At 37.6% G+C, this 23,962-nt stretch overlaps 1 protein-coding gene across 1 annotated transcript in view; it reads left to right on the top strand.

Moving 5' to 3' along the window:
- The first annotated feature begins 1,486 nt into the window (after positions 1 to 1,486).
- LOC139709573 (RUN and FYVE domain-containing protein 2-like) overlaps positions 1,487 to 23,962 on the top strand; it is a 55,772-nt gene continuing 33,296 nt past the window's right edge. The window contains exons 1-4 of the mRNA XM_071621529.1: positions 1,487 to 1,955; positions 19,514 to 19,696; positions 21,466 to 21,583; positions 23,852 to 23,953. Coding sequence (XP_071477630.1) covers positions 1,835 to 1,955; positions 19,514 to 19,696; positions 21,466 to 21,583; positions 23,852 to 23,953 — 524 coding nt within the window. The 5' untranslated portion in view covers positions 1,487 to 1,834. The remainder of the gene's footprint in view (positions 1,956 to 19,513; positions 19,697 to 21,465; positions 21,584 to 23,851; positions 23,954 to 23,962) is intronic.

Raw genomic sequence — 23,962 nt, 5'->3', positions numbered from 1 at the left:
TCGTGACCTTGGAGTACAGGGCTGGCTGGAGAAATGCATGCATACATGGCACATTCATGGCGGGATCAGAGTTCATATATTCATGTGTTTAAAAATCTACAAATAGCAACTGACATGCGAAATTTACAAAAATAAAGACCTTGCAAAATATACAGCGTATACAGTAGCTTATGCTTCTTTTCCTGGACAATTACTTGACCGTAGAATGTACAAATTTGTGTACAAGTCAAAGCTGCGATGTAGATGAAAAAAAGAAAAACAGAAGAAAAAAAAAATTGACAGTATTCCAAATTATCCAAATCATTTGCAGTAGGATGAGTGGCAGCAATTAACACAGCCATTAAGTCAGAAGGAATTTCCTGATTAAAACTCTTGTGAATATCAAAAGTCCAGTCAAGGAGTTTAGCTTGCACTTTCAATTTTCATACTACATTAGTGGGGAATGACTATGAGACGAGAGCGATTACAATAGCAGAAGTGTAATGTTGCAAGAAAACTTAGCTTGTTTTGTACACATACAATGTAGCTTTTTTTTTTATACCAAATTTCCCAATACCTCGTCTATGTGTACCATTTATAAAAGGCCAAAAATGAATAGGAGAAGGAAATAATGAGTTGCAGTTGGAGAATGAATTGTGTATTAGGGGGGGGGGGGATATTTCATTAGATGTACTAATCATCATTAGTGAGAAAATGTGAATTAGGGCTGTGTATTGAGTGGAAGGTGGCTTGAGCAGGAAGAAATTAATGTGGAGTAAACTCCCAGCTCAGCATTTTAAGAGCGATACTCATACACCATAGGAGGTGTTTGGGTGTGTGGAAGTGTGTGTGTGTGTGTGTGTGTGTGTGTGTGTGTGTGTGTGTGTGTGGACATGCTTTGGCGTCTGTGTCTACATATCTGTGAGTGTGTTTTGTATGTGTGTGTGTGTGCATGTGTGTGCGTTTAAGTGTGTGCATGCTAGGTTGCTTTTCCCATCTCCTATTTCGACTTGGCGTGTCGCCTGAAAACATTACCATATGAGCTGTGGGATGGAGGTTGCCTGTGAATGAGTCTGAATGCATTCTCACTCGCTACCGTCCCACCATCCCTGGTTTGCTGCCGTCCTTGTCCAGATTCGCTGGGTTCAGCTGAAGAGGTAGGTGACGTTTCACCGAGAAAAAGGGGACGCCCACCTCGTGATTATGCCGATGCATTATACAGTAATGGCTCGAGTAGAACCATGAACTTTAGCATCCCTTTATTCAGTTGTTGAATGATAGAACTTTCTCCTTTTTGCCACAAGGAAGTAGAAACCAGTCAAAGCAGTGAAGATGCACAGTAACTAAAACTGATATCGGAGATCTGAACCAAACAAGCAGAACTCGTATCGGCACATTCGCTGGAGAGTACGATGCAGCTGTTGTCAGACAGTGCAGTTAGTCAATAACCAAGTCTTTTAAAGCTGAGAAAAATTTCAGGAGTAAGACTAAGTGTGCACATGGCTAGAGGAATGAGCGCAACTTGACGTTTGAGGCCATTTATTTTGCCTCGCTGCGTGCTTGTCAGAACCCTGTCCCTGTCGAAAATCGGCCATTTGCATCGGATAGAGATTGCTCGGAAAAGAGAACATCTGGAAACACCACATATGATCGCCAAGTTCTCGAGGCTTTGGAATTTTGCTGCTACACCACTCCTCACTTTGTATATAGTGTAGAATTGTTGTTAGTATAAGGAAAAGGCCCATCAAAATTCCAGATTTCAATGCAAGGTTTCCCTTGCAGTCGAGGCAAATCATTCAGTCTGCACCAGGCCTTGGGATAGTGTCTTTCACAAGGGTCCTCAAAGGAGGTAAACATGACGTCGGAAACTCTGTATCTGTGCAACTTTCGCGTGTCGGTGGACGGGGAGTGGCTATGTTTGCGCGAGCTAGGGGATCTGAACATGTCGCCCCAACTCCAGTCTCCGGCGGAAGAAGGTATGTTGATGGTTCAAATCCCCTTCAGTTGTCACTGCAGAGAAGGGTTGTGGAGAAATTGTAATAATGGTTGATGGACTGTCTTGAATGTTGTGCATGATATTAAAAATGTTATGAAAGAATATGAGGCATATATGTCATCAATTTATCTAAAGATGACGAAGGAGAGAAATTGAAGTTGAATGTTTCACATTAAAAAATGTGCCTCCCCCCCATTTGTTTTCTAAAAGGGGAGTGGCAGATACAGAGGTCAGAATGCTATGGGATGGATGGAATGAGTGAGAGAGAGTGCCAGGAGAACAGAAGAGGAAGAGAAAGAAGGAGAGAGAGGGAGGAGGAGGAAGGAAGGGAGAGGGAATTCTGACAGGTAATCATGAATCAAAGAAGTATTAAAGCACTGCACAGTTACCATAGAGACTGTGTCTCTTTATGCACTGATCGTAATTGGTAGCGCAATGCGCCATTTCTGCAGTGTCCCACACACTTTATAGGTGAATGTATGATAAATATCCCGGTGCAGCATGATGCAGCCACCTTGCGGGACATCACAGTAATATTATATAGGCAAATCGATCCTCAGATCAGTGTATAGAAAACAGATGAATCTGTGCATCCATAACTGTGACCGTGCACCTCAAAACGAACATAAAGTCGCACACACTGATTTTGCGTGAGGACTGAAAATAAGTGAAATGGGTCAACCTAGCCGAACTTGACTTTTTCATATTTTCTGAAAGAGCGGGTCTTCTTTTACATTAAGCAAAAATTTGGTATCATAAAACGGGCAGGAAAGTGTGTTTTTTTAGCAGTTTATATCGAACATTTTTGGTAGAATAGTGTGATTAGGTGTGTCTTTAGAATCCCTTCTTCATTTCTGAAAAAACCTTGTCCACACTCTTCACTTTCAACTCTAATAACTTTTGAAAGGATAGTGCTACTGCTTTCAAAGTTGGCGTTGATTATGGACAGAATGTGTTAATGAGGCATGCTTAATTTCAGTTTAATCTGATAATCCCTTCATTGTTGTTACTCTGGTGGTTTACTTCCTGTTTTTTGTCCCATTCATCGCACAGCCAGCACGGTTTGGTAAAGATTAAGCACTTGGATAGACACTGTACTTCAGAGCCTCTTTTCTCAGTTCACACTTTTCCTGAGTTTGTGCTTTCTTTCCAATATGTAGATAGGTTAGGAGAGTCCATTTGATTTGAGTTATACACCATTTTAAAGCTTAAAGTCGGTTCTTTCAGAATGAGGTCTTAACTAAAAATTCATGTCTGGCGACTTTTTGTTTGTTTTGAGGTGCAGGGTCACAAATTATCGATCTATCTGTCTATTGCATTTATCCATCTATCCATCCATCTACCTGTCTATCTTTCTATCTGAGTGTTTGTTTGTGTATATTGTTTGGTGTTGTGGATAATGTTCTGGACTCTGAAATGTGAGATTCAGAGTTCAAGTTCAGTCTGGTACATGTAATCTGGTAGAGGCTGTAGATGAAGGTATCCATCTTGTTTGAGTCCTAGCACTGGCTACCTGTCAGTGTTCGAATACCTGGTGGTAATAATTATCGCAGGGCTTTCTGAAAGAGCATTGTAGACCATAGAAAGGCATCAGTTGGTTTATAGACCATAAGAATGATATCGAGTGTTACAGTCGCATAGCCATTTGTGCGCCATCACAGTTGTCAGACCTACAAGTTGCAGTTTTCAGATACCCCAGTGATATACATTGTAGGATTAGATACCATTTAAATGGATTTAATATACAGGCCTATATTGCCCTCCATTGTTTCAGATGATATTTTAATCTTAGATGCTAACACATCCCTGTGATAACCACCATTTGAACTAAAATACTTCACAATAACTAGAAAAACAAACACCTGTAATACACATCTCAGACTGGTCAGTCAAAGCATATGAATCCTTGTATATGCAGCTGAGACAGCAGCATCCCTACTTCTAATACTTTGTCTGATACTTGTTATTTGATGCACGCTTGATGGTATCCAAGAACTCAACTGGACTGCATGGGTCTCTCAGGCATGAGTCTGATTTCAAAAATCAGTACGGTCATGTCTTCAATGGTTTGTTGACTTCTGTTTGGATGTATCACTTGTCCACTACTATTACTCAAATACATCAGTGAGCTACAATATCAATTGCTTTCCTTTGCTCTGAATTCATAGATTGATAGCATTCTTCAGTTTGCATTCTGATTGGTTGAATCAGTTTTATTCCAGAGGGAGTCTTGTGATAGTGAAGGTATCTCCCTTTGTGCAGAAAAGCAAACAGCATGTGCTTTTGTAAGTATGTATTGATGGAGTAGGTTTACAGTCCATGACCATTTTACCATCTTGTCAGAAACATCCTTTTACTGCAGGATATGAATGTATTCATAGTATTTTGTATGTCTGTTCTCATGTCAGTGCGATTGTTGTGTCACAAGCCAAACTCTGATATTCTAAGGTTTTCTGTACTGTAAATTTCAGACATTTTCATGTTATCAGTGAAATTCCTTTTGCTTTTGTTCAGTCATGTTTCCATCCAAAAGTTGCCTCATTTAGCAATAAAATGTGATCTCTTGTAAACATAAATTTTGACTCACCTGCACCTAAAGTTCCACTCTTGAAAACCAACCATGATATTTTGTTATTAAGGAAGACATGCAACTTGGCAAGTCCTCTTTTTATCAACTATTGCTACATGTACGTGTGAACATTCACTATTAAAAGAGCAAATGCCTATCAGGTACCTCTGATAACATCTATGGTAATTGTGTAATCAACACGGCCCTGTTCATGGGGGTGATCCCAGTTCATGGTTAAATTCATACTATTTCACAATTTTTGAGTTAAAGCAACAACAACAACAACAACAACAACAACAACAACATAACAACAACAACAACAACAACAACAACAACAACAACAACAGAGGGACATAGACCTATTAATTTCTCACATGTGTGTGGTACAGCAACTTATCCAGCTACAAACATCTGCATTACAGATAACCTTTAAGGACAAATGAAGTATTTAAAAAAGACAGTAATTCATGTACACTATTCCCCTCACATGTCCCCTTCTTCCTCAGAAAAAAAAGAAGAAAGGCAATCATGTTAAATCTTTTATAATGTCATCCAAATGTCTTGCATTTAAATGTCAAACATGTATTCTCTCCAACTACTCCCAGTGGGGCCTGAGCCTGCTATCATGGTGTTTGATGAGTGCCACAAAATAGTTGATGTGATCATGCAAACTTAATGTTGCATGTATACTGGTACTCTTTTGTTTTGTAGTAACTAAAGATGGGCGGAATGATGGAAAGATAGATAGACAGATGTTTGTCAGTGTGTTTTTCTTTTTTTTTCTCAAAAGAAACAGAACCCCTTTCTTTTATTTGCATAATAGGCATACAGAAGGCAGTACATGTGAAACATTTTCTAAGGCAAAGTAAATCCGTATTCCGTATAAAATGAAAGGATTTTCTTTTTCTAAGGGGGGGGGGGATCAGTTTGAGATAATATCTGCATAAGACAAATGGAGCATGCAATGCAATCCACACTATTGCGATATGACTGAAATTTTTCATTTGAAATACGTAAGTGTAAAAATGTCAGAGGTAGAAATGGTAGAGATAAAATTATCAGGAGTAAAGAACGTCAGAGATGAAAATGTAAGAGGTGATAATGTCAAAGGTAATAATGTCATGGGTAATGATATCAGCGGTGAAAATGCCAGAGGCAAATATGTCAGAGAGAAATTAACCAAATCCAGGGCTAATTGTACTTAACAATTTATGGAACTTAACTGCAAAAGTAAAGAATATTAGAGAATAATGCTAAAATGTATAGTACTTCTCAATATATATAAATGTATTTTTTTTCTCAATCAGTGGTGTAAATCTCTCCCATATACTTCTAAACAGGTACACATGAAAATTGAATTATACACACACACACACACACACACACACACACATTGCATTATGATATGTACTTGTGATTTTAAATTTTCTGTGCATATCTTGTTAATAAGCAACAATAATTCAATCTGAACTTCCATTGAAGACTGTGTACTGTCATTCAGTTACAGAAAAGCCTTTGAAATCTTAAATTTCTCAAAATGTGATAGAAATGAGGGTGCAAACCATTAGTGCCAATTAATGTTCATGTGTTTTCAGCTGCGAAGAACCAGCATGAGGCATAGTCTTAAAGGAAACTTGCTAGATTTCCACTTGTTCAACCTTATTTCTAACATTTAGGTTTTCATATTCACCCTGCACGGCCAGTCACAAAAGTGATATCAAAATCAAAACAGTATGTGCAAACATGATATGCTCTGGCAAAATGTTTTATGACAAGGTTCAAGTATCACATGGTGCAAAACAAAGTTCAAGCAACACTTTGAAGTCAGTTGACAGACCTACGCATATGAAACTTGAAACAAAGAATAACAGGACTGTCCTTGACTACTAATAACTTGAAAACAATATCATGGTCTTAAACTGTCCTTGACTAATAATAACTTGAAGACAATATTATGGTCTGGTAGTTTGAAATGTGCTTTCGGTTGTGTCGTAACACAATTAATGGTGAACTCCAGAAGATGTACTTTTTGATAAGCTAAGTACCATGTTAGACTACGTAATATGCAAATAAGACCAGTCCTTATCATTTCAGTTGTTGAATTTCTGGTATTTTCGACATGTGACAATTTTACCTCTCAACATTTTTGCCTGACACTGATTATTACCTCTGACATTTTAAATTCTAATATTTTGATCTCAGACATTTTTGCCTCTGACATTTTTACCTCTGACATTTTTACCTCTAGTATATTTACCAAGCACCTTTGAAGTAGCCTGTCAGATTTTGATTCCAAATTACTTTACCAGTGCTTCGTAAGAGAAAAGGTAGCACTGTAAAGGGTAAATACCTGTTACTCGCAATTTTCATAGGCTATAAAGCATTAGCTGTTATGAAACAACAAGGAAGTGTAATCACATACACAATGCAGTGATTGTACAAATTTTATCAGAGTTTGGACTTTGGCAGTAAAATGGAGAGGGGTATGTAAAGCCAAGTCCAGAACATGTATTAAAAAAAAAATAATAACCACATACACATGCTCATTGACATACACTTATATGCACAGATATGTAAACACAAATATGATTAAACATGATCCTAATTTAACCTATAATATTCAAATCTAATCTACATGGAAGGGAGTCAGTCTTCAGATATACCTGTAGTTCTTCTGTTGAATTGATAAATAGTAGTAGTAGTAATAATAATAAGAACAATAATAATAATAATAATAATAATAATAATAATAATAATGATAATAATAATAATAATGATAATAATAAGGTCTTATTTATCCAGGGTAGCCTCTTCAGTGTTGCCACTGCTCTACCAGAGGGCTCTGCCATTATTATTACCTCAGCGTTGCCAGGTACCCATTTATACATGTGGGTCAAGAGGGACATGGTGGGTAAAACATCTTGTCCAAGGACGTAAGCGCTGGGCGGGATTCTAACTCGGGTCCTCTTGATCTTGGTTTGTTGTCCACTTTGCGATGTACATTTATTAAAAAACCACAACTACAGTAGCACAGGCCTACTAGAATAGAATTGCCCTTCAACGAATAACGTGCACTAAAGCTACACTAATCAGTAATGGTCAACTTCAGTCAATCAAGATTCTTCTTCTGCATATGTAGTGAATAAATCTGTACACAATTTGATATGGGAATTATGAGCCAAGTGGGCAGTCTGAAACTGACAGTAAAGTTACTAAAATGGTTTCCCTGTAAGATTTAGACATAAATACAAACTCCTGTGTCCTACTGTACAAATTGAACCAGCAAACAAGTACTGTAAAAGTGGAAATTTTGGCGTTGTTTAAATTTTTGCGCATTTCGCGCAACCAGAGACTAGCACAAAAATAAAAGCATGCGAATGTTTTTGCTTGCCATATGTTCCAGTATTTGATGTCTTGATTCTGCGGAATTAAAAACTTGCGAAACTCTTCTTATCCGGCCGGGTGCAAAAAATTAGTCGCGCGAAAATATCCACTTTTACAGTATGGCTACACATGTAACGTTTGCAACTGTCAGTCTTTAATGTGGTCAACCAAGCAGATATGTGACCCGCTACAACAAAAGGGTCCTAAAGTCGCTGACGGCTGAGCCGATAAAATCGAGTTTGAAGTCGCATCATCAAAATTGGTCAAAACAATCGGATTTCTGTTTTGGCATAATTTTGTAGTCTAATGTTTTGTCTATCATCTGCCGAAATTTCGAAGTTAAATGATCAAAGGAAAGGCAAGAAATTGGTGTTTTTCTGGGCCATGATTTTCCGACTTTCAACGTAAGAGAAACGTGTCCGAAGATTTGGATTTAGCGCTGCAGCTAGACTCCGCCCCTAGCAACAAGGGAGTGATCTTATTGGTCAGTGCGTGGCATCCTGATTACTGATTGGTCGTGCGTAGACTGCTGGCGCTAAGCTTGAATGAACATCGCGGAGGTCGCTAGGAGCATGCCTTCTATTGTCAAGCGGTGAAAACTGATAGCGTCGGAAGGAAAAGTTTGAAGGCGTTTTTCTCGAAACTCTAATTTCCTCAACCACTTGACATGCGCTGATAAAATTATCGATATCTCCGCAACCGAGTACTTTTATGAGTTGTGCTATATATGAAATTAAAGTAGAAGAGTACGGTAAGGAAATAATGTCATGCCATTTCCAGAAAATTGACCTCCCCCGACATTCGGATCCTTTTGTTGTAGCGGGTCACATATTATCATAGATGAATTGCTGTAGTTGAATGGTTCTTACATTCATATCTCTCAGAAAACTTCATGTAGACTTCTTGTGCCAATGTGATATCTGCTATCATTCAAAACAGTGTGTTTTATTGAGACAAAATCTACAAAGTCAGATAAATCAGAGTAGTGACCCTGTTATTTATGGTATATCAACCGAAATTATCATCAATTCAATGAGAAAGATGTAATGACAAGCGTTGTGTTGCCAATTGTGGCACTGCGATGCACCTTATAAGAGCTGTATCTGGAAGCTGACCTGGATATTGCCTATGTATTGATCTTTCATGCAATATAGAGCAGAAGTATACTTTATCGTTGTAGAAGACACAAAAGAACATCATGTCCTTGGTTGTATGCTGGACAGGGCCATATTAAGATGATTTGTTATTTTACAAAGCCATTAGAATATATCCAATCTTTCTTTCCACAGTACAATGCTGTATTGCAGTAATCATTATTTCAAATAGGCTGTTTAAAGGAAAAAAGAGAGAGGTATGGGGCCTCACAAAAGGAGGGAAAAAGAACATTTATAGTACAGCATGCTACAACAGAAGACATTCTTTTGTGAGCATTTCGTAGTATTCGTAGAGGAGCAACACCAAATGTGTCTTGTCATGGAGCTTTTGTTTCCCTATAAAGTCTATGCTAGGGAGCATACTAGTAGTGACAGTAGACTTTATCTTCAACATGGCTTAATGCATTCTGTATTTGCTTTATTGGCCATCTGGCATTATGGACACTTTGTGAAGGCAGAGTAGCAGTATGATTTTTAGATTCGATAAAGCTTTGATACAAAAAAAAGAAGAAGATGATTAGGGGATGGCATGAAGATAGAATAACAACCCAGGGATAATGGATCCAGCAGTTTCGTCTTTAGATAAAAAAAAAAGAAAAAAAAAAGAAAAAAATCTGTATGATTTCATGTTTTCTGTTCAAGAGAAATAATTCTTTATTGTTATAAATCATCCATAAGGGATGTCTTGCAACAAGCAGGTACTTGGTTTTGCTTTGCTTTGGTAGAAAGTCAGCCTGTTCGCGATTCTCCCCATATCACTGCTTGCGCTTTTCTATCAGAACAGCGAAATTAATTTGGCCCCCAGACAATGGTAGAAATCAGAAATGCAGCAGATGCTAGTTGCGTCTCCTCTTTTTTTTTTTTCTTCTTTTTTTTCCCCCCACTGGCTGGTTTACAACCAGAAGCCTTGCCGAGAATCAGATGGGCGGTCACCATGGCAATGCTTCCAGCTAGCTGTGACATCATCACTCTGGTAGAGTGGACATGAATGAGCAATCATGTTAAAGGCTTATTATTGACTGTGTCTGAAAGGAAGTGGCGGTTGTATTGACATTCCATGTTGCGTATCATTCGGCAGCCCATGCAGGAAATTAATGTCTAGTCTTGCATTCAGTCCTTCTGATAAGTAGGTCTGGTCGATTTCAAGGAAAACAAATCAAGAGTGGTGTTGAAAACTGCTGTGAATTCACTCAAACGGAAATGACATAAGTAAATTGCATGGCAAATTCATATCATTTGTTTGCCTGATTTGGAGTGACATTCTGCTGTGTATTTCATGTTTATTATTCCAACCTTGATATCAGGTATAGCTATCTTAAAAATACGTAATTTGCGAGCAGTCCTTGAACTGGGTTTTTGATGTTCATGATGCAAATTAGGTCTTGATTCTTTTCCCATTGTTTTTAGAAGGTACATACAAGTAGTATGATATGTCTGAGAGAACTATGAATAATCCACAAAGGTTAGTACTTGTACATGTATGTCACCTCAACTCATTAGGAGGAGATTCATCCTGTCATGTATTTGCAGAATAAGATAATTTTTTTTTTTATGCCTCCACCACGAAGTGTCGCCTGAGGCATTATGTTTGTGGGTTGTCTGGCCATCCTTCCATTTTTTCCATCCGTCCCTCCATCTGTCCATAATCGATTTTGCGGACAGCATAACTTACGATGTAAGCACCGTTTGAAGTATGGATATGAAAGTTTGCATATCTATGTGTGAGTGGACAAAATTTTGCCTATCAGCCATTGGGCTCACGTGCTAAAGGTCAAAGGTCATAGGTATATTGTTCAAATACTAAAATTTCACAATGTCCCCCCATATCTCTACAATGCTTGAAGTTATTTTCATGAAACTTAGTGTATTGTGTATTACAAGATCGAGATGCTCGAGGCTAAGTATTAGGCCATAGGGTCAAAGGTCAAAGGTCATGTAAAAATACTAAAATTTCACTCTTTTTCTGCCATATCTTGGAAAATGCTCAAGGTGTCTTCATGAAACTTAGTACATTATGCTGCCTGACAATGATTCTCTTGGAGGGCTGTGGGTTATGAGGTCGAAGGTCAAGGGTCAAAGTTCAGGTCAAATGTAAATGGTGAAATTACACTTTTTTCTCCATATAGAGATATACCTCAGAAATAACGTAATGTACAGTTAATTTAACCCGTTGAGGATGAGTCCCTAGTATACACGGTGACAAGCATCTATGGGAAATGCGTGTTGTAGCAAAATGAAACCGTCCTCAATGCGTTCAAACTTGTGGATAGTGATGCTGTAGGGAAAGATGCTAAAATTTGGCTGCTTTTGTCAATGTTTTGAAAATGGCTCAAAGTATTGTCATGAAAAGTGGTGTATACAGATAGTGATTATTTGCTAATCATATGAAACCATCATCTCACATTTGCAATATGTTCTATAGACCTATAGGGAGAGTAATGCGAAATAGTGGTTGCATTCCAGTTGCCATGGTGACATTTCTAGTTTTCTTTACAAAAGGCAGATGCTACAATAAACAATGTGGAAACAATGTGACCAAGATGGCAACTTTAAACAGATTCCCATAGAATCAGTCAATAGTCACTCTCATCGAAGAATAGGCCTATAGTTGTTATTTTGCATACATACGTGACCAATATTTTAGCCAGATTATCTCAAGTTTTTGTTCATTTCGACCAAACTATGCACACTGGAGCTTTGATCCATAAACTGATGGAGTCATGAAGTGTTTGGTAATGTTGAGAGTGTGATGATACTGTAGCACGAAATCTAATCAGACTTTGTGCCATCAATCCGCGGTATAACCCGACACCATTTTTTTTTTTTTTTTTTAGCAGTAAGAAGAGAGCCCTGAGATTCGTTGCAGTCCATTTTGAGATGAACTGAGACCAGTAGTCTCTGGCCCTGAATTATAGATGAGTGCGCTGATAAAGGGGAGATGCCGAAGATGGTGCCACCGGTTTCGGACCAATAGGACGCTAGTGCACCAATGTGATCTCTGTAAAATCACTATGAGCAATTTTGACCTTGGTTACATGAGGTGTTGCTTGCGAAAAACAAAACAACAATAGTGAAATGAAAGTGATATTTCTTTGAAAATTTGAGCACTGGTTGTAAATTGTCTGTTGATTTATCCAATGTGTGCTGCTAAACATTGAGCTACGTCATATGACTGTATTTCTGCTTGGCATGTGCATTCATTTTTCTCTGTTTTTCATATTCAGGGATGTCACAAATTTCTTCTTTTTTTTCAACAGAACATTTTATTCATCATCAGAATGAATCTAAGGTAATATATCTATGCATCTTCAGTGCCTTTAATTTCTTTCCTTTTTAGTTCATAGTGGTCTTAACAAGTGGAACCCATTCCTGTTTGATTATTAGTTATTTCATTTTAACAGGAAATGTTCTGAAATAGATGTCATTTTGTGCAACCATTGAGCTGTTTGTAATCAGTTTCCCCATAATTAAGAACATAGTTTCCTTGCTCATGAAGTTAATACCATTTGGTAACCTCAAGCTGAAGTGATGATTCTGGTCTTTAAAATGCAGTTGTGCCCACTATTTTTGAAATAGGACACATCTCTGATGCTCATATCCCATGGCCTTCAAACTTCTATTTTATCAGACTCATCCAGATTTTTATGTCATAATGTGCAAAATGTGAAATAACTGGATGTGCAACTTGAATACTCTCATTAGTTCTTTCATGTGTTTGGAGGGATATCTTTGCATAAAACCATCCTGCAGGTTTGGTGGTATGTGCAAATGTAATTACCAATGGAAGAGATGCCTCTGAGGTGTAGAGCATAGCGTGTGTGTGTGTGTATGTGCATGACAAGCTGAGACTGTAGAGTGTTTCTGAATTTATGGCTTGTTATTAGTCTCAGTGGCATATGCGCTCTGCTTTTCTTTAGGGCAGTGTTTAGGAATGATGATAATAGTTGAGCTTCTAAGGTGCATATAACAAATCAGTGTTCCCTATGTGCTTCACAATAACTCTTGTCCATTTTACACACTAATACAAAGGTATATTAATGAATTACGTTGAAAATAATCATAGAAAATAACATTAAACATACAGCACGCAACACAACATAAGCTGTATGCATTGATACACACAAGGACTGTATGTAGTGCACTTGTGCATTCCTAATGCCAACAGATTACATGCCATATGAATGCTGTAGTTGTGGCAGATAGAAATATAATACCTACATCTCTCTTTTTTTTAATTATTCAAATTAATTATTCAAATTATTTGAAATTTGCCTGAAATGTCACATTCATGGGTCTACAGTATGTACGTGTGTATGTTGCATTATACCGCTCACATGAAACGTGAAAGCCTGATTTTTCTTTAAATCATTATTCATGGACAACAGGAATGCAGACAGCAGGAAAAAAAAGGATTATGATGTGATTTTTTTTTATGCATAGAGAAAATGCAATCGGGGAACCTTATAGGGTATATATGATATTTGTATATAATATACTCTGTATGTATATACTTTTAATTGTGGTTATATACATACTTTGATATGTGAATTTGAATTTGAATGTAAACTTGCTCTTAAAAATGACAGGGAGGATGAAGGTAATTTTTTGGAAGCATTCAAAAAATGTTGTAAGCCTTTTCATTAGAATTTACATAACGCAAGTGTCAACACTATCTTTATTTCAATTCGTATTAGAGGTACAGGTACATAGCTTGGTGCACATTTTAAATCTCTTCAGAATGGTCTGTAGTGTATTGCATCTACAATGCATATAATGCTTGTGCATTTGTGTATGTGTATGTGTGTTTGTGTGTATATGTGTATGCACGCATAATTGCCAGTGCATGTTGGTTGAACAAGATGTATTTGTATTTGTTATGTGGGTAGGATGTGAAGTGGAAAACAGGGGAGGGGCTAGAGAGGGAAGGAGGAGAGGGATAGAGGGGCGGATGAAGTGGGAAGAGTCTCGTGTTTTAAACAGTCCATAGTATGTGTTTTAATATTGAGTGTGGTGTAGCTCCCTAAGGAAGAGGGAGAGAAAAAAATGATGATGTCTGGCTGAAAAGGGGAGACTGAAGCCTGCTGTTCAGGGGAGGGGCCCTGCGAAGGGTTCCATGGGCCGACTGTGATTCGCCGCAAGCAAGGCATTACCTTCTCTGGAAGAGATGCATGGGCTGAGGCACCACGATGCGTGGAGGAAAAAAACACTAAAAAACAGAAAATGCCACCGTAATGTCAGTGTCCATATGGTAGGAATTTTGCACTAATGTGCCTCAATGTGCCTCAATGTCCCAGCCGCCATTACGGTGGCTGATGAGCCATTTCGGGCGGGGAAGGTTTGGGACTGAGGGTTTGTGGCTTTCATGCATGGAGGTGATTATTATGGGGGGGCTGAATAGGATTTTGGTGTTTGTGAGGTTGGGGGAAAATGGGGTTCATGATGAAAGTAATGATGAAATAATTAACAGGTGGCAGAAGAGTAATGACAGTGGATGCAGACATTGTGATTGAATCTATACCGCAGTTAATATGTTCTTTGTGTATTTCTATCTCAATGTACAAGTATGTTATTTCCAGATACGTGTGTAGCATGCTGTTAGTACACAGTATATCTGTGTCGATGTTATCAATGATGCATCAATGTCATCCAGGAATGAATAACCTGATGCATAAATGTAATTAACCTTTGAGCAACTGAAGATTTTGTGCATAATGGCCTATGATTTCGTGGAAGGTATGTAGCATTCTGGTTGATTAGCAATATTGCTCTCATTTTGACAACTTCCTTAATAGTGCAAAAAAGCTCATTGCATGTTTATTTTTGTCCACTATAAGTTATATTTATTTGAAAGCCTATGAAGTCATTGCCAAAAGAATGTGTCACAGAAGTAATTCTGACATACTTTTGTCAACTTTTGACCTCTTTCAAATTAATCTATATAGAAACAAAAAGAAAATGGTAAACCATAAAACTAAAAAGAAACAAAAAACGATGGGTGGTTTTGGGCGGTTTTGAATGTTTCAGTTACTAATGGGTAAACAAATTATTTCCAGCATTTTCATGGCCTTTCTCTCTATTGATAAATGTATGTATTCCAAAGACAAAGCAAAACACTTCTTTCAAATTACATAATTATATATTCTATATAAAAACAAAAAATGGTAAAGCACAAAACTAAAAAGAAAGAAAAAACTGATGGGCGATTTCGATTGGTTTCGGATGTTTCAGTTGCTAATGGGTTAACAAATTATTTTCAATATTTTCATGCCCTCTCTCTGTGTTGATAAGTGTGTGTATTCCAAAAACATAGCAGAACACCTGCAGTACTACATTTATCAACATGTGAAGTTATTTTATACACAATTAGATCACTCCTCCAATTTTATGAGATCCTGTGGATAATGGCACTGCTGTCTGCAAAATGGTGTGGACTTTTTATAACTAACTGGTGCTTGACCATTAAAGAAATGACCATTGGCTTGATTACGAGCAAAAGTTATCCTTGAATAGCACTTTCTATTTAATCAATCCATGGGAAGTAGAGAGATTTGAGGTGTAATTGATTGGCATGCCAATGAGTAATACTGAATGGAGAATGAATTGATGAAGAGAAAGAGAGGGAGATAGAGTATTGTAACCTGTCTGCATCACAGTAAGATAACACTTGTAGCTAGCTCTGGGTGAAAATGCCCCCGATGTGTGTGCGACAGGTTCTCGTCTTCTGCTGATGTAATGTAAGGGTGAAAAGGGTTACAGCGGTGGGGGCACTCGGAGGTGCAATTGTTGCATGTATGTGTCACTTTGTAGAGGCTTCTATTCAACTGATACCCATCATATTCTCCAGATGTTTCATGTCACAGCTGTTGCCTTTGTGAGAAGAATTTGTTGTATGTTTAGTATCATGTGTCTGTGTGTATGTATGTTTATATATGAATATATGTGTATGTGCATGTACTGAGTGTGTGTGTGTATACAATGTACATTAGTGTTTACCAGTATATCTGATTTCTCATTTTGCTTTTTTTTTTTTTGCATTTTGTGTTGCCTGGAATTGATGAATGGAATCGGTGGAAATAGACATTTCTTTAAAGAAATACATGTAAGTGAGTGTGTGAGAGAAGTGTTTATGTATATGTGTGTGTTTGTGTGTGTGTGTGTGTGTGTGTGTGTGTGTGTGTGTGTGTGTGTATGTGTGTTAATGTGGATTTGTGTGCTTCTGGTCTGTATGTTTTTTGTGAAGGTGAAATGTGCATGTATATTTTTGGATACAATGCATACATTCCATTTCATCCATTCCTTCTTTGAATGATCTACTCTCGTTTGTGACATAAAGGTTTGCTCACACAACTAGACGACTTTCTGTTGTTTCACTACCTTTGTTTTTCTTGCATTTTTCTTTTCCTGTTTTCTTTAGATGTCATACATTCTACAGAATATTTGAAGGAAAGCTAGAGTATGTTGCTAACAATAAAAGTTGGCATGCTTCACTTGTTTTGATCAGAAAGACAATCCATGTCATATCTGTTACCCTCTCACAAAGAATTGGCATTGATTTGGATCTCCAAAAAAAAAAAAATCAATCTGTCAGTAGTTTCATTATGTCTGGATTTATTGCTATATTTTTTTTCTCCAAGTACAGTAACACATTTGTACAAAGTATGCAAATAAAAATTAAAAGATATAAATGTCTTGGGAATTGTCAGTTTCACACAACACTGCCCCTGAAGAAAGTAGTGCCATTGCATTACATATTATAATCACACATAGACAAGGGAGAAAACCATAGAGGAGATAGCCATCATGAGCAAAACTTGACAAGGATTAGATCTCACCATATTAAGTTACATTATTTTGCCATTACTTTACCATTACAATACCATTACATTACCATAATGACACAATTTTACTGTGTATGCATTCCTTGATTTTTTTCAGTGAATAAATATTTGAAACATTCATAATTTCCTAATGACAAAATAATGCACATGTACAATGTAATGTATTGTTATACTTTTTAAAAAAATGTTCCTGTACATAGATTTTTAGTTCATTTATCATTTGTAAAAATATGCCTAATAAGGTTCCATATTTCATTTGGGGATATTGACAATTTCTCTACACATTTGCCCAAATTGTACATCATTTCTAATTTAACACACAATGTGTGTATTTGTTTCAAGTGGTACCATGTCAGTGGAAAACAACAACAACGTGATACTAAGTATATAGGGGGAGGGGATGCTGCCTTTGTATTTAAACTCCAAAGCATACATCTATGACATGAAGTCTCATTTTCTGGTGACTCCTACAAAGTGCAGAAAATAATGACTAATGAAGTCACATCTCCCTGCTGTGTCCCCCATCTCGACCACTACATGCTGTGAGCTCACAGTGCATCGGCTGGAGATTAGTCGTGCGTAATATGATTAATTCTTCCACTTACGGACATTTGTGTCCACAGCCAGCTACTCATGATGGGTAGGGTTTCCTAGTACCATGTTAATCAATCTGTTTAAAATGTTGCATCATGTTCATTGCAAGTATTGCATGTTTCATTTTAATACCTTGTGGGCTGAAAAAATTATCATTTTTTTGCTTACATCATATGATTTAATACAATGAAAGTACATTGTTGCTATTTGCAGCATGTTTTTATATAGCATTATTTTGCTCATTTTTTGCTTACATCATATGAATTTAATACAATGAAAGTACATTGTTGCTATTTGCAGGATATATAGTATTATTTTGCTCATTTGGTCTGATGAAGTGGGTAAATCTGCCGTTGATTCCATGTTACCACAGTGTGCAGTTTAGTGCAGCTTGATAACATGTTGCAATTTATGAGAAGTCTTGGTTGTACATAGTGTGGTGAGTTAGAGCTTGTGGTGGAGAATAACATTTTCATCAGTGATTGTATTTAAGGAAGAAAAAGAGCAGGTAGTTGTCTTCTGTAATAAAAAAAGTTGTTATCCAACTCTTTGAGAACGTTATGAATCAGTACAGTATTGTAAATATTCCGTTAGTGCATTGCTGTGGAGATATTGTAATTCTCCATGGAGTCAGTATGTGTTACACCTTGTTCCAGTACACAGTGTGTTAATTGTCTCCTGTGTATCAGGTACCCTGGGTAATTTTATGTTTGGTGTTAGTGTTGGTGTCAGTGCTATCTCAACACTAGCACCAGCTATAATTACAAACTCAAAATCAGCCGATGTGAGCAGGTTGACCTCCAAATCATGATGTAGTTCAGGTTGCTTGTGTTGACCTCAGTGTTCAATGTCATCTGTAAGCTACAGTATTTGTGTTTGTGATGTACATGCTGTCTCTCTATTGGTGAAGAATAACCCTTAGGACTTATCAAATTTATCATTTCAACTGCAGCATTGGTATTAGCATTGCTGAATATCTGAGACTTGGTCCCCACACACATCCAAGTACCTGTACTGTGCATAGCCTATACCAATACATGAGTCACCTTGTAACATACACAAACACTCTAGCTATGGCTACATAAATCTGAGCCAAATTATGATCACGGCATTATGATAAATGGAAAATTTTTTTATGGCAATATAATCTGTCATGATCACATCATTTGTCTTAAGCTAAGCATTCATGACTGTATCTTTTCATATTTGACGTGAACCAAACACAATTACTTTTTCCCCCTGTGCGATTCCAGCAGGATTGGATGGTCTTATGAAGATAGCACTGTTGTTGGAGATCAATAACTATGATCGATGTCGCTTGCGTTTACCTGACCATCAGTGTTGGAGCTCACTTTAACTCAATTGTGTGGGAGAAAACACCAGTGCCAGCACTAATACTGTAATGATGATAATAATAGTAATAATAGTAATGATAGTGATGATGATAATGATAATAATGATAATAATAATGATAATAATAATAATAATAATAATGATAATAATAATAATAGTAATAATAATAATAATAATATTAATAATATTAATAATGATAATAATGATAATAATAATGATGATAATAATGATAATGATAATAATAATAATAACAATAATAATATTAAAGTCTTCTTTGTCCAGGGTAGCCTCTTCAGTGTTGCCACTGCTCTACCAGAGGGCCCTGCCTTTTTATTACTCTAGTGTACCTTGTACCCATACCAGATACCCATTTATACACCTGGGTCGAGAGGGACATAGTGGGTAAAAACATCTTGTCTGAGGACGGAAGTGCTGGTCGGGAATGGAACTCAGGTCCTCCGATTGGGAGTCTTATCCACTGAGTCCCTTTGGGACTCTATTATCCACTACGCCACTGCGCCTCCACTATTTATATCTGAATTCATAAATGGCCAGTTTGTCTTTATACCTGATTTCCAGTCATATTTCTTGTTTCACTGTTATTGATATTATTGTTTTTTTTTTTTGCCCCATTTTTGATTGACAGATGACAGCGTTATCAAGAACCCAGTGTTGGTTGAGAGGGCTAACCTCCTCAACGTGGCCAAGCTGTGCATCAAAACCCTAATTGAGTCCGCCATGGAGGAGGCCCGCATCCTGGACGATGAGTACGTCCCTCTCCAACAATTCTTTGTCGTCATGGAGCATGTCATGAACCATGGGGTTAAAGGTCAGTATCCCCCTCACCCTTTTTACTTTCGCAACTTGGTCTTGAAACATAGGTTCCATTGCTACATTGGTTCCTGGAACATTACTGCAGAGGCTTGTGTTCAAAAATTGAGGAATCAGCTTTGTAAAACAAATTCTATTAATTCTTTGTTACTATGATAATGACACCTCCATCGCTCTGATACCAGTTGATGTTGCTGGGAGATTAATTATTGTGATTTTGTGCTAAAAACTGTTGAAAAAAAGGTTGATTGCTCAAATCCAGATGGAGTGCCTGCACAAGAGACTAGTAATATTCTGTATGATATATCATTTCATGACACCTGGGCAACATAAGAAAACCATTCAGTTTGGATTATATACACTATTTTTTAGTTTACTTTTGCTCATATTTCACTGATTGTTGTTATCTTTGTATTAAACATATTGTGCGCTATTGTGGACTCTTTATTTCAAACACCCATATACTTCTGACTGTATGTTTCAGCAAGAAAGTATGGTGTATATTTTTGCAGTGCTGGTGATTGATGGGAGTTTGAGCGAAAATTGGTCACAACACATCAGCATATCAGACTGCATGCAGTATATCATCCTATATAGATGTTGGGATGGCGCAGTAGCTTTCCAGGCATGACCATCAATGTAGACAAATTTTGTCTGTTTCTGTACAAGCTATGAAGCTCTTCTGTCGTCCGACAAGAGACAACCCCTTTGCTATCAATGTAGGGTGTTCATAGATTTGCATCCAGTGTTAAGTATGATAAAATGGCATGATTATATTGGATTGTGTGTGTGTGTGTGTGTGTGTGTGTGTGTGTGTGTGTGTGTGCGTGTGTGTGTGTGTACAGTATGTGCCAACAGTTCTGAGTAACATTTACAGTTCTAATCACCAAATATTCTTTAAGAACATACTGTCAAGGAGTTGCAGTAAATGAACTGTGCGACTCTGCCACCCCTTTTCTCTATATACGTTGTAGCTCTCTCTCTCCTTCTCCCTGTATCTATCTCTCTCATACCTCCCTCTCTTGCTCTCTTTCTCTCTATATCTATATATCTCTCCTTCTAAACAGAATGTAATTATGCTGCAGCACAGTTCTGTATGCATGGATTGAGTGGCTATGCAAGCAAGCTGTCACAGTGTGTTTGTCTGCGCTGCCTATGCTGCTAAGTGAAGTTGAAGGGGGGGGGGGGTGAGGGAAAGGGGGAAACTTTGGAGCTGTCGACTGGCTTATTGGCTTATTCTTCATATATGATGCTTACTGCTCTAGAGGCATCTTATGTTGCAGAATTTTGTTTGTTCTTCAATTTTGACTTATTCCTTTCATGTGCAAACTTCACACTGAGGACTTTCGCTTACCAGTAGCAGTTTATTTTTAGCTACTGTACTCGAGCAGTTTCTAATGAGAGATGGCCATAGAAATGTTGAATTTAGTATTAGATATTCAGCAATATAAATTTTATTCATATATGGAGAGCGGCAGCAATCTTTGCTGTTCGCAGACTTCAGCAGAGCACCATTTTTTTAGCAGCCAATAGCCCACCTTCTTTCAAATTACTTGCAATGTCCATAAATTTCACCTGCATAAATGACACTTAGTGTCAGTTTCTGAGGTGTGATGACTCTGATCTGGTTCTTCTTTTATGATGATGAGAAAATATGATGTTTCTCGGGGTTGTCCTTTTATCGTATTATCTCCCAATATCCTTAAAGGGGAAATCCAGTCCAATGTTTAAAGGTGAGATGGTACCGTGGTGTTTCTTGTTTGGCAGGTAAGAAGACCTTCCTTGAGAAGAAGAGGTCCTTCTGGGGTGCAGTCGAGTCCCTGGAGAAAGTAATACCAGACTTTTCAGAGATCATCGACAGCGTGAGAAATCTGCCAGGCATAAAGTAAGTTCTCAACAAGTTTTGGTTTTATTTGCATTAATGTTTCTTCTGTTTTTTTCAAGGCATTGAAAAATTAATACAAAACAAGATATGAACTGAGCTATGCTGAGGCTATCACAGTTATTCAACTGATTGGTCCCGAGTACCTCTCCCCCCATGTGAAATGGGGGTGGAACATGCAATACTTATCCATAGATAATATCTAAGGAGAACGTACCATTGATTATGGCCTACATGTAATTCTGTAGGTGCCTTGCACAAGCCCAAACCAAATCTCATCTAAATGTCTTCACAGACCCTCTTGACAAGTGTTTGCTGGCAACCTATTGTATCCAAGATTTGATAAGTTGTTGTTGTTGTTGTTGTTCGTTTTCCATCTGTGAAGATGGCTGGATAGCCCATATTCAGCTACACTAAGCTGGTCTTCCATGGGGTCCAGTTGGTTGTTGGGTGGGACCACTTCACCGGGTTAGACACCCTGCTCTTTGCGATGAATGAATGAAGCGGGATCTTTTACGTGCATGAGCTGTGACTCTCTCATACACGGGACCTCCATTTTATGTCCTATCCGAGGGACTCCATAGAGTCAACATGTATCTTGCAGTTTGCCAAAAAAAAAAAAAACCACCAACAACAACAGCTAAATGGGTTTTGTTTTTGTTTATATTGTATTTGTCTCTTGATCCACTATGGGTGAAAAGTCTTAGAAAAGAAAAGGTATTTTGATAAGATTACTTCAACTCTGTGAGTGCCGTCAGTGACATGTCTGTAAATGATATTGAGGGCAACGTGAGGTAATGGCCCTGAGAGCATTAATTGTAGCACTGTTAATAACATAGTTTCGAGGGGGAGCTCTATAATAATTAATCAGCTGATCTTGGATGCAAACTCTGTATGCATGCTAGTGTCATATCCTGTTGTGAGTGATGATATAACCAGGCAGAAAAAACACAATTAGTTCACATCCCTTCCTCCTTGGAAATTAATACTTGGCCTGTTTATTAAAAAATTGCATGCGGGAAATCGTGCTGAGAAAGTGGAAAGAAAGAACAGAGTAGAAATTAAAGAGATTGCAGCCTTATTGGAAATTATAAAGGGATAATGATCCAGAGGATTATTAGGTAATCTACAGAAGAAATTAGACTTTAATGGCCTGAATGCAGCCAGTTATTATGACCTCAAAATGGGAGAAGGATAGAACAACAAAAACAGGAGAGAGTAAAAACTAGAATGACAGGTTGGCGGTATTCTAGGACAATGACATCAAAGGTAGATAGGAATCCAAGAAAATGAGTGATAGATGAGGTAAATAAATCATGAAATATCTATCTTCTATCTATCTGTTTGTCAATCTATCTATCTACCTATCTATCTTCTATCTATCTGTCTATATACCTACCTACCTATCTATCTATCTATCTATCTATCTATCTATCTGTCTATCTATCTATATACCTACTTGTACCTACCTACTTTGTACCTATCTATCTATCTATTTATCTACAGTGTATCTGCCCGGTATGTATGTTTATAATATATGAATCAGTGAGATACACATATCTTTGGGAGGGTATCTGCACCAGTTTTCAAGGCATATTACTGTAGAAAATCTTGCACAGGGATGATGCCAAAACAATGTGAAATTCCTCATGTTAACATATCACCACCTGCTTTCCATGATGGCACGTCAGTGACAAGAATTTTCATCTCTGCTGCACATAAAGAATATATAGTGCTATTTTATAAAACATAATGTATCTTGTGGCATAAGAGCACTCTATGGAATACCTTCAACAGCAGAGTGACATGGCTATCAAAGTCAACCTTTCCAATCGTTTCGGGGGGGGGGGGACTTTTTGCATTTCCACAAATTACTTCGTGTTCCCTTGGGCATCTGTCTTTTATGCATTCAGACAAATGCACAGCTGCATTTTCTCAAAAGCTTTTTCATCAGCTTGGCTTTCTGAGCCTCTTCTTCAGGCCATTCTCGGAAATATTTGAAGGATATTGTTCTTGTGGATCAGCTCTTCTGTAGTAGTATCTCTATTTCTACAAATTGCTTCCTACAATGTACATGGATGTCTTGATCTTTCAAGCAGTCAGACAGATATATGCGCTTTTTCGAAAGATGTCATTTGCATCATGTTCAAGGCCCATCAAACCATTGTCTCAAATGGACTCCATGTTTTATATCAGCTCTTCTGCAATGTTAAAATGACATTACTGGCATAAAAAACTTGATGTTGCCATTTTCTCGTTTTCCATTTCTAGGACCAGCATCGGACGGGGGAGAGCGTGGTTAAGGCTTGCCATGATGCAGAAGAAATTGGCTGACTACTTCAAGGCCATCATAGAAAAGAAGGATCTACTGATGTAAGCTTT

This window comes from Diadema antillarum, unplaced genomic scaffold (assembly GCF_040938485.1).
Source record: "Diadema antillarum isolate AM-2024a unplaced genomic scaffold, OU_Dant_1.0 seq00001451_RagTag, whole genome shotgun sequence".
NCBI classification, from domain to species: domain Eukaryota; kingdom Metazoa; phylum Echinodermata; class Echinoidea; order Diadematoida; family Diadematidae; genus Diadema; species Diadema antillarum.
Note: the sequence above shows the minus strand (reverse complement) of the source record. Positions and strands in the feature narration are given on the sequence as shown.